We start from the raw sequence: 12,583 nt of genomic DNA on the forward strand, positions 1-12,583 counted from the left end.
TATTTTGTATATTTAGTTGTCGTCATCAAGTCATTCATTAGGATATGACAGTTCAAATACATAACGAAAAACACATAAGAACTTGTATCTGAAATCACCAAAACAAAGAGTATGAGGTGTCTGCGGAACAAATGTGGGCATTTCTTAATTTGTGGGTGTTTTCAAACTGATGGGTGTTTATAAATCCCGCAATAAAAATGGTCCCCTTCACCAGACCCCGCCTCTAAACCCTACCAACACTGACGTCTGCAAAAACTGTGACTGTGAAACTGTCCAACTGTCCACAAAAACTGTGAAAAAATAAATAAAAACGCCCCTGTGTTTATGTCCTCGCCTCGTCTGGCTATCACCAGACCAAGCTCAATTTAATACTGAACATTGGTCTGGGGAGTCTGCTATGTATTTTGTACTGCACAAGAGGCGTGATCAACTAGCATAATTCAAATGACTGTATGCAATAGAATAGTTCTTCAACAGGCAACAACCCATCGCTTCTCTAACCGCCATTGTGTTAAATCCGCCAATAGCGCGCCAGTGGATAAGCCAGTCTTTGATTAGTTCCCACAAAAGTGTAATGGGAGCAGTAGAAATGAATGCACAGACTGAGCTGATCTGGTAACTCCTATTACTATCCTTCAGAGACCTAAACCTGAAAACAAACACCCAAAAGGATCACATCCTTATCTCGATAGCTCCGATCCAAAATCACGAACGTGCCAAGCAACACAGGCACTGCCCCACTCATGTGTGGACACACCCCCTACCGCTGATTGGCACAGCCTAACCTACTTTCGACAGCGTTTCTCAGAAATCACATGCTACACTTTATATATTTGATATTAATAAATAACAATGACCCACAATACAATTTGAAATTTAGAACTAGTAATGTTTTCTATCTTGTTATAAAAAATGTAATTCTTTAGTATGTGGCATCTTGCATGCATCATAAAAATAATCTTAAATAATAACGCTCGGCTGGTCACGTACGGACCCCCCTCTTATAGCGGCATGACCCGTGAGGCTTGTTCACCCAGCAACTGCACTGGTAAAACACAGCTGTTAGAAAACCAGCTTTACCACAAGAGACAGTGAGAACAGACAGGAATGTTGCACATTTCATGGGATGCATAGTAAAAATGTCTCTTTTTGTATAAACATGGCATTTCACATGTTGTTCATGTTTTGACAACCACAATAGACAGGGTCTTGTCTCAGGACAAATAAACTGTCCGAGCAGGTTTATTCTTTTACGAAATGCAAATGAATGAGTAAAACATCTATGCCAACATAAATATAAAGCAGTAATACACCTGAACTGCCGTGTTTCTACATTTGAAATAAATAACAATAGTTAACTTTAGTATCTAACTTTTTCCATTCATGCATCTTTTGAAGAATTTGTATCTTGCACAAACATACAAACATGTGAACACATTCTAACCTGCTAATACCTCTCCCACATACTACAGGCGTAGATTCCTCTCAGTGTACACGTTGTTCCCCAGTGGAGTCATATTTTAGGCTTTCAGATGGGTGTCATGGGTGGGGATTGCCGGTCCCTAACATTAGCCTTGAGTTTAAAAATAACCTCTCATCACATGAAATCAATAACAGCACTTAGATGCAGCGGAGTGCGTGTTCACGAAGTCATGCCCCTCCGGGATTATCACGCTACTTGGCAAGTGTAAGCGACACCATCAATCTCACCTGGACCTGCACCATAGTAAAACGGAAACAAGTTGCTAACAACATGGTGGTGACTACTTTTTCAAGCTACTTATTCCAGGTTCTATACAGTTACCGCAAAATTTCCAATAAATGTCCACTTTGTTTCCACAGAATAAATCAATTTTGTCTTGTTTAATCTTATTCTGAAAAAAATCTAATTAAAAAGATAGTTCACCCAAAAATGAAAATGACCCCATGATTTACTCATCCTCAAGCCATCCTAGGTGTATATGACATTCTTCTTCTTTTAGACAATAATCACAGTTATATTAAAAATGTCCTGGCTTTATCCTGGCCAGGGATAAATCCTATGTCCTAATCCAGGCTTTATAATGGCAGTGAATTGCAGCCCAAAATTAAGCCAAAAAAAAGTGCATCCATCCATAATAAAAGTACTCCATACAGCTCCAGAGGGTTAATAAAGGCCTTCTGAAGTGAAGTGTAAGAAAAATACCCATATTCAAAACTTCATAAACTAAAATATCTAGCTTTTAGCCTTCTATATTCAATTTACACAGAAAGTATAATGCCTCTCACAGCTCAAAACGTGTATGCTACGTGCAACATTATAGTTACGCTATAATGCCATTATAATGCTTGAATTAGTCCACGCCCCCCCCCCCCTTCTTTAGAAATAAACAATGGACAAATGGAGTCTTTAAACGCCTCAGATGTAAAGTTATTCACTGTCAAAGTGACTCAAAAATGAATGTCACTCTAACAAAGACACTCTAACAAAGGAGGCTAAAGGCTGCAACCTCTAGCGTCAGTCACAAGACATGAGATCAGAGGAGTGGTTTTTACTTGCACAGCAACTAGCTGGCCTCAATTGCACTCACCCCCTAAACCTCACTCCCATCCGGGTCACAACACCAACGTAACCCCTCCTGTTCGAACCGCCCGCTCCAAGTGGGACTCGAACCAAGGTCCGCCAGCATGAGAGTTGGGCACAAGGAGGCTAAAGGCTGCAACCTCTAGCATCAGTTGCTAGAGTGTCTCGAGATCAGAGGAGTGTGGTTTTCTTGCACAGCGACTACTAACTGGCCTCTGTTACACACACCACAACAGACTTTAGAACACCAGACTAAAAAATGATGGTTGGAATAAAAAGCTGCGTCGAGTCAACCAATCAGCATGTTCAACGCCTAAATCCCACCCCAGGAAGTTCCTGAACTAGTAGTGGGAAGTTCGGATTTTACTGACCCAGATCTTTGAATCTCGTTCAGCAAAATTAACAAAAAAAAATTTCAAGTCATTTTGTTAATTTAAGCAGAATCTAATTAAAATGTTACATGTTACATTTTTCAACACATTTAGTACTTTTGGAATATAAAAAATAAACTATAAGCTAATGCAGTCATGGCCAAACTTTGAGAAAGAAATGATTGATTAATTATAGCTTGCCTCACCTCCCGATCCAAATCGTTCTTTCTTTAGTCACTTCACATTTAATCACGTCTGTTCCCTAAAGATTAATACACCTCTCATGACTTCTGGATCGATGTCGTTAGTTCTCTCATCACGTCTGATCTGGGCTGTGACAGCATCATATGTAATACATGCATCCAGAAACAGAAAAGATTAGTTATCTCGAGTCTGAGTCAATCGTTCATCAAGTCCCAGCCCCATATAGGCAAGGCTATGCAGTCACCGGAAACAGAAAAGATTAGTTCTCTCGAGTCTTCTCGTTTAAATCGCCCGTTCAAGTCCCCATCTGAATGCAGAAACAGTTCATCTCGAGACTTCTCGTTCAAGTCGCTCTTTGGGTCTGACTCTAAGTCTCATTCTTTTGTCACATGACTGTGTCGGTTCAGTGTATAATAACTGTTAGTATGTCTATCCATTCTGAACAACCTAATGTTTCAAGAATTCATAGGAAAATGAATAATTACAGGCCTACTAGCTAAAAAAAACCTGAAATAAAAAAACAAAACTACTCACTTGTTTGTGAGGAAGTTTGTGTATGAACTATTTCTTTATCCAACACGACTGTCACGTCAGGTGACAAAAGAACGAGGACTCGGACCGAAGACAATAAGGTTCCATTTATTTACATTAAATAACAGTGTTGGGAGTAACACATTACAAGTAATGTGAGCTATGTAACCAGATTACTTTTCGTCTAACTAGTAAAGTACCAACTGCATTTAAATGTAAAAAATATATTTTTCAAATAAGTAACGCAAGTTACTTTAACCATTTTTTGACTTTTGAGTATAATCAGGAGTGGTTAATTTAGTTCTAGTCTGAATGTGAGCAGGCATTTACTCAGCTCACTTGCACAAAAACAATTTCAGTATTCCTCAAAATAAATAAAAACAATTAAATGCAAACTCTTCTTTGCATATAATTATGTTAAATAATTTTGTTAAATAGGCTCACACAAATACTGTATACTTTATGCATTTAACTATTACCCAATGTCTTTGCTGCTGACCTTCGATGATCAAATATCTAAGCAAAATTACTTTAGTTAAACATCACATTTGTGTTTCTTTTTTTTTTTTTTTTGCCAAGAGTGTTTTTACTAAGAGTTCTCCTGCTTCATATTCTTTTACAATCCAGAATGGCAGCACAAATACTGTACAGAAGTGCATTTGCATTTCATTGCAGCCTGAGACTCATTCGTTTCATGTTTGGTGTGAAGGAAATAAATGAACAGTTGTATTTTTATTAAAAAACGCTAATAAAGATCAAAAAGTTAAAAAGATATATCTTTTATATGCTCAGACAATCTATTTAAGGAATCGGAGCAAACAGTTGTATAATATTATTTATATAATGTCAAAAGGCTGTGTCATGTATCAGCAAAGATCCACAGCCTCTACTCAGAGAGTAACTGTAAACCAGCAATTACATACAGTACGTGCTCTAGAAAGCAAAAGGCTGAAGGTGCATTTCTCAGCAATGCTGGCATGAGGATGTTCCATCAGGCATGCAGGCTAAAAACGTACAATTGAAAGTCACAAGCCAATTAAGCCATTAGGGATCTTAACGCAATATAAAATAAAAAACACAATGAAATGTGCATTATATATATATATATATATATATATATATATATATATATATATATATGCACATTTGTATTGTGTCCATGTTGTAAATGTGTGGGGCTAACATCAAAGCAGACATAAAGCCTGAAGGCCACACTTGCATTTACTACAGCCACTTAGCTAATTAGTTAAATCCTTGTAATGTTTTTTTTTTTTTTTTAATGGATTAAACTTATATATTGTGTAAAAAATTTCCTTGAACATTTTCAAACATAGGCTAAAACAAAACTCATGTCGTCACATTTGGTGTGACATGGGCATGTTTTATGTCTTATGCTATGACATGGGCATGTTTTATGTCTGTTAAAATGAGTTTTCCAATTAAGTGTTCTAGGTGCACTGACACTGTTTGAAAGTTTAAAACTATATGCAACTTTTGAACACAGCTTTTCTGACGTGTATTAGGCTACTACAGAGGTCGCCTGGGTACAGCCAAATAAACTGGTAAAACAAAGTAATACTACCATCTAGCGTTAAGAGGTAGATATACACCAAGTTATTTAATATGTGGCTACATAAATAGGGGGATGATTCTTCAAATATTGGCAAAACCCCACTTGTCACACTTATTTTAACAAAATTACCGGATCGTTACAACTGAATTGAAACTAACCCACCTTCAACAAATATAATTTATCTCGAAACAGTAGGCCTATGACGAAAGTGGTGGTGGTGGAAATTATATTTGAATCATTTTTGGAATAAATTGGCCCACACTGCTAAGGCTGCTAAATAAATATCCTATGCCCAGGCTTTTCACACTTCATGCAAACTGAAACAAAATAGGCTACTACATCTTGAAATGAACTAGCCTACATCGCATGATACAAATATTCTGTAGTAATATTTACCTTGGTTTATCTTGAATTTTCTTCACATGTTTTATCTTATGGGCTAACTGACTCGGTTGTCTCCTGACTAGCTAGTGTAACGACACTTTTGTAGTATAGTGTCATTACTCAATTCAGAGCCATAACTGTGGTTACTATACATTTTGTGTGAAACGCTTTCAAAACATATGACATAGCCTACCGACCAACAGACTCGTAACCTGCACAAGACACAGTTTAAGACACCCCTCCTCGCCCCCGAGTTCAGAAGAAAGTGTGTGCGCGTGGCCGCGCCTCTCTGCGCGCGCTGAAAGGCGCACTGAAATAGCGGAGAGCGCTCTTCCAGACATCACTAGACCCGCCGCAGAGATGCTTGAATGATGCATTCCATCCTATATCACAAATAAACCAGACTATCTTCCACGTATTACGCCTTAACGACGATATTTTACTTTTAAAATATGATTTCAATGGAAACGCACAAGTGACTTTGGCAAACCCGGTACCCGTTTGAAGTTTTAAAATATTAAAACTCGTTAGGCACGTCACAGAAAACTCGACATGAATGTTTCACACGGAATACTGAACCGGACAATCTCTACAGCGAAGCATACGTTGGAAAGCCTCCGAGGATGCTGCAACTTCTCGGTGACAACCAACGACGGATTCGGCTCACCGGTTCAGGACGAGCGCGACCAGTTCATCATGCGTTTGGTGCAGATAGCGGTTCTCTGTGTGTTGTCACTGACTGTCATTTTCGGCATCTTTTTCCTAGGGTGCAATCTACTCATCAAGTCCGAGAGTATGATAAACCTGCTGGTGGAGGACAGAAGACCTTCCAACGACGCGGAAATTATTATGATTGCTGCATGAGGGCAATAGACTATGGGCTGTGATTTAACTGACACAAACTGGTCATCTTTAATGAAAGACACCTGTTGGTATGATTTCCATGACAGTGCTGAACTAAATGAATGTTTATGCTATTTTACCTTGGACCAGAACCTTTGACAATTACTTATTTTTAAAGTAAAAAGTGTGTTGTGTTAAATATTTGTCTACATATTCTATCAAAACATCACCTGAAACAACAAGAGCAGACAAAGAGAAACACAATCATTATGATCCAGAACAATTCCAACGGAGAAGAAATTGTCAGTTGTTTTTTTTTAATCCTGAATTGATTTATGTGACTCATAATTAGCATACCGTAAATTGATTCCATTAAAATCATTTTCAGTCGGTTAAAGAAAGATCATTGTCTGAACTTGCATGCAAAGTGGATTAAAAATGAAATGAAACATGGATTTAAGTCTGCATTCTAAAACATTATTTTAGTTTCTAAATGACCTTTGAATCAGAATAAATCAAAACAACAATGTAGTTAACTAACCAATTTGTTAACATCTGTCCAGTTAGTTTACAGAGCTGTCATTACATTTCAACTATTTGACAATGCATTATCATTTTAATTATATAAGAGATTATGTTAAATATATATATATATATATATATATATATATATATATATATATATATATATATATATATATATATATATATATATAGAAAGACACCGGTTATCAGAATGCATAATATACATGAATATAGTTACATTTAGTTGCAAGAAAAAGTAATGCAGAATCTGTGAAAATGAGAACAATATAAGGGAGATTGTACAAAATGTATGTTTTTTTTAATTTTATTTAGTACTGTCCTAGATAAGATATTTTACATAAAAGATGTTTGCATATCAACAAGACAAAAAAAAAAAGCTGAATTCATTAAAATGATCCACGGCTGTTTTTTTGTTTTGTGATGCTTGTTCTTGAGTCTCTTGTCTGTCCTTCAGTTAAACTGCCAAATGCTCTTTAGAAAACTATTCTAAAAGGTGCAATCATTCACGAATGCGCCAGAAGGAAACATGCATTAAAAGCAGAGGGGGTGAAAATGTTTTGAATTTGAAGATTTGTCTTCCGGGAAATGTGTCCCCGGCTCTTAATCGCCGTGTTTCCTTCTGGAGCATCAGTGAATGTTTGAAGCTTTTTCTGAATCTCAAAATCATGCAGTCACTGCTAGAAAGGGTTCAAATATGCAAAATATGCTAGAAATGTTGAAACATTTTTGGGACCTGGAGGATTTTTCTGAAGAACATTGAGCAGTCTAACTGATCAGGACAAACAATAGAACTCAAGAACAACCATCACAAAAAACAAAAAAACAGCCCTGGATCATCCAGGGATTGAGAGAGTATTAAGAATCAAGAAACTTTTGAATGGGGTCATTTTAATAATTTCAGCAATTTATTTGTCTTGTGGAATGTGTGTAAAATATCTTATTCAGGACAGTACTACATTAAAAAAAGAAAATAACATGCATTCGGTATGATCTCTTATTTTGTTAAAATTATTAACTGAGCAAGGGGTTCACATACTTTTTCTTGCAACTGTATTCAGCCTTCTTGCAGGTCCGTCCAAGAGGTACAACCATAAAGTGTCTTCAGCAGAGCAATAATGTGAGTTATATAAGTTTGAGAAAAGAATAAAATTAATCAAAAGAAAGAGGAGACAACAAACAAATTAGTATATGAGCCTATTGTTCCATCTATTCCTTCTGTCGTTATCTTGTAGCTGCATTACACCACAGTTTGGTGCAAAGCTTTTAATACATTTAACTGCAGTGCACTGTAATTCAATTAATGTCCTACCAAGGTGTGCACGGGCCCTACAACTTGTGGAGCATAATTCGGTCTCTAAGTAATTTGTTATAGGGAAGGAAAGGAAAGGCTTTTAACATTTAAAAATAAATATATATGAACAGTAATGCTAATGTTCTTGGTTGCTGGTGCCATTAAAACCAATGGATAATGTTAACATTTTAGCATGATTAAACACTAGCAAACAGCTAAAGAGAATTCCAAATGTCATCTTTTTAATTTGATTTTGTGCTGACTCACCAACAGCCTTTCCACGTCAGCTTTAGCCTTAGGAAAATATAATAAAGAGGTACATTATATTTGAAGACAGTATTTTTTTAATGAAGGATGTAATCATAATGTTTCAAACCAAACAGGCAAACTGTAACATTATGTAATTTTACCCTGGGGCTCTCAGTATCCGAATTAATTACATTAACGGACTGCTATATAAAACGGCAGCCTTGTTTTTATTTGCATAAACATTATTGTATATCAGTATTCTTAAAACTAAACGTAACATTACAGAGATGTTGCATGATTCTCTAAAATCGATTTGATAATACCGTGTCCTCTTGATTTGTACACACACAGTTCTATAAAAGCATCACATCACTAAAACATGGTCAGAGCCTTTCAATGCAATACATGTGACAGCTGAGAACGTGCCAAAGACATTACTATATAATCACTGCCTTAAACAGATGGTGCTGAAATACATGCATTTGGAGGACAAAGGGCCATAATACAAATTAGAGATTAAGGCTGACTGCTATCACTGACCCCAATCCGAAAACATTCAGATCATAAGACCCCAGCTGGACACATGTAACTGATCGCTGCTTATTTTTTAAATCACAGTGCTTTTCATGAAGCTAATGCACCACTATAACATCAGTTTCTGATACCATAAACAAATAATTTAAGCTTATTCAGTTTCCAGTTATTCATAAACAATTATGACAAGGCCAATTATTTTTTTAACTTATTTTTATTTAAAGGGGTACTTCAGCGCTGGGAAGATGAATCTGTATTTAAACTCTCAATGAAGTAGTAATGTGATTTTTATTTTATTTGGTGCGTTCTAGACTGAGAAAAGACAGAAAATGAATTGTCTCATGGGGATGAAAGACTATAATTCCCAGAATGCTTCTCTGCCCTACCAGGCCACTTTCAAAGTCACAACTACTGAATCACTGTGACTGGATCACTTTGCCACCGCGACCACGTTCATTTTCATAAAATCAGTTCAGTTAGAGAACAGACACTACAATTAAAACGGAACGTGTCTGTTCAATATGTGATTTAACTGCTGAGGGAGTGTCACAGCACAAACTGCAGGAGTCAAATTACAATTACATACCGATGAGCTGAATGAGCTCTTGTCATGAGAGCTGAGGCCACACTCGCGGGATAGAGTCCCAGCGTGTGTTCAGTCTGGCGCATTTTCAGTTCATGCATTTGGAAGCTTAACTTTCATAGGAATTAATTAAGTTGAAACACTTACTTTGCTCCTCTGGTCGCACCGTTTCCTTGAATGCCTAGGGTTGTGAGCGCAATCTCCCACCCCCCATGTGCGAGTTTAAAAAAAAAGTGGAAATGGCTCCCTCTGCTGTCTGTAGTCTTTAGCGTCTGGCAAAAAAAAATTCTCCCATGACGCAAATTGACGATTTTTGCGTCATGGGAGGAATTCTTCCAGAAATAAAATGCATAAATCTCTCGTCTCAGGGGGATATGAGGAGGCAGAGCACAATCACTTGAATATACTCCACGGTTTTTACTGATACAAAGCCATATGCTAATCACTGAAGTAACCCTTTAAGTTTTATTTACTTTTACTAAAAACATTCATAGTGTTTAAAAAAAAATTATAATTAATAAACGTTCTATTCATCAAAGAGTCCTACGCAGAACCACTGGTTTCAACATTGATGATGATAAGAAATGTTTCTTGAGCAGCAGCAAATCAGCATATTAGAACAATTTCTGAAGGATTATGTGACCCTGGAGACTGGCATAATGATGCTGAAAATACAGCTTTACCATTTCAGGAATTAATAACTTTTAATATATTTATACATACCCTGACAGATCTGTGACTATACAGCCGCATATGCAGCAAACTGCGATATACTGTGCATTCTGACACCCATCTATCAGAAACAGTTAGTTAGTCTGTTTGATCGGACCGTATAAACCAGACTTTGCTTTCTACAGTATTGTTCAAAATAATAGCAGTACAATGTGACTAACCAGAATAATCAAGGTTTTTCGTATATTTTTTTATTGCTACGTGGCAAACAAGTTACCAGTAGGTTCAGTAGATTCTCAGAAAACAAATGAGACCCAGCATTCATGATATGCACGCTCTTAAGGCTGTGCAATTGGGCAATAAGTTGAATTAGTTGAAAGGGGTGTGTTCAAAAAAATAGCAGTGTGGCATTCAATCACTGAGGTCATCAATTTTGTGAAGAAACAGGTGTGAATCAGGTGGCCCCTATTTAAGGATGAAGCCAACACTTGTTGAACATGCATTTGAAAGCTGAGGAAAATGGGTCGTTCAAGACATTGTTCAGAAGAACAGCGTACTTTGATTAAAAAGTTGATTAGAGAGGGGAAAACCTATAAAGAGGTGCAAAAAAATGAGGCTGTTCAGCTAAAATGATCTCCAATGCCTTAAAATGGAGAGCAAAACCAGAGAGATGTGGAAGAAAACGGAAGACAACCATCAAAATGGATAGAAGAATAACCAGAATGGCAAAGGCTCAGCCAATGATCACCTCCAGGATGATCAAAGACAGTCTGGAGTTACCTGTAAGTACTGTGACAGTTAGAAGACGTCTGTGTGAAGCTAATCTATTTTCAAGAATCCCCCGCAAAGTCCCTCTGTTAAAAAAAAGGCATGTGCAGAAGAGGTTACAATTTGCCAAAGAACACATCAACTGGCCTAAAGAGAAATGGAGGAACATTTTGTGGACTGATGAGAGTAAAATTGTTCTTTTTGGGTCCAAGGGCCACAGGCAGTTTGTGAGACTACCCCCAAACTCTGAATTCAAGCCACAGTACACAGTGAAGACAGTGAAGCATGGAGGTGCAAGCATCATGATATGGGCATGTTTCTCCTACTATGGTGTTGGGCCTATTTATCGCATACCAGGGATCATGGATCAGTTTGCATATGTTAAAATACTTGAAGAGGTCATGTTGCCCTATGCTGAAGAGGACATGCCCTTGAAACAGTTGTTTCAACAAGACAATGACCCAAAACACACTAGTAAACGGGCAAAGTCTTGGTTCCAAACCAACAAAATTAATGTTATGGAGTGGCCAGCCCAATCTCCAGACCTTAATCCAATTGAGAACTTGTGGGGTGATATCAAAAATGCTGTTTCTGAAGCAAAACCAAGAAATGTGAATGAATTGTGGAATTGTGTTAAAGAATCATGGAGTGGAATAACAGCTGAGAGGTGCCACAAGTTGGTTGACTCCATGCCACACAGATGTCAAGCAGTTTTAAAAAACTGTGGTCATACAACTAAATATTAGTTTAGTGATTCACAGGATTGCTAAATCCCAGGAAAAAAAAAATGTTTGTACAGTCAAAGGTAGACACTGCTATTTTTTTGAACACACCCCTTTCAACTAATTGCCCAATTGCACAGCCTTAAGAGCGTGCATATCATGAATGCTGGGTCTCATTTGTTTTCTGACAATCTACTGAACCTACTGGTAACTTGTTTGCCACGTAGCAATAAAAAAATATACTAAAAACCTTGATTATTCTGGTTAGTCACATTGTACTGCTATTATTTTGAACAATACTGTATATGCATCAATGAGCCTAGATCACTAGTTCACCGTTTCTTCCTTGGACCACTTTTGACAGATACTGAACACTGCAGACTGGGAACACCTCACAAGAGCTGCAGTTTTGGAGATGTTCTGACCCAGTCGTCTATCCATCACAATTTGGCCCTTGCAAAACTCACTCAAATCCTTATGCTTGACATTTTTCATGCCTCTAACACATCAACTTTGAGGACAAAATATTCCCTTGCTGCCTAATATCTCTCACCCACTAACAGGTGCAGTGATGAATAGATGATCAGTGTTATTCACTTCAACAATCATAATACATATATATGATTTGAACTATAGCCTACAAAAAATATATTGCTGATTCCATCTGGGCCTGTCTGTGATTAATATATATTATGGGTAGGTATTATGCACATCTGGCGTTTAAATATTTAAAATATTTCACACTGAAA

General features: G+C 37.2%; 1 protein-coding gene across 1 annotated transcript; it reads left to right on the forward strand.

Annotated features, from left to right (window-relative positions):
• Positions 1-5,985: 5,985 nt before the first annotated feature.
• On the forward strand, positions 5,986-6,845 carry rprm3 (reprimo, TP53 dependent G2 arrest mediator homolog 3). Its single transcript, XM_067445822.1, has one exon. The coding sequence runs from the start codon at positions 6,179-6,181 to the stop codon at positions 6,488-6,490; it is 312 nt and encodes a 103-aa protein (XP_067301923.1). The 5' UTR covers positions 5,986-6,178; the 3' UTR covers positions 6,491-6,845.
• Positions 6,846-12,583: the final 5,738 nt, after the last annotated feature.

This window comes from Pseudorasbora parva, chromosome 6, assembly GCF_024679245.1.
Source record: "Pseudorasbora parva isolate DD20220531a chromosome 6, ASM2467924v1, whole genome shotgun sequence".
In the NCBI taxonomy this organism is placed as follows: Eukaryota; Metazoa; Chordata; class Actinopteri; order Cypriniformes; family Gobionidae; genus Pseudorasbora; species Pseudorasbora parva.

Coding starts and splice junctions, on each gene's coding strand:
- rprm3 (XM_067445822.1), top strand. CDS start 6,179: ATGAATGTTTCACACGGAATACTGAACCGGACAATCTCTACAGCGAAG.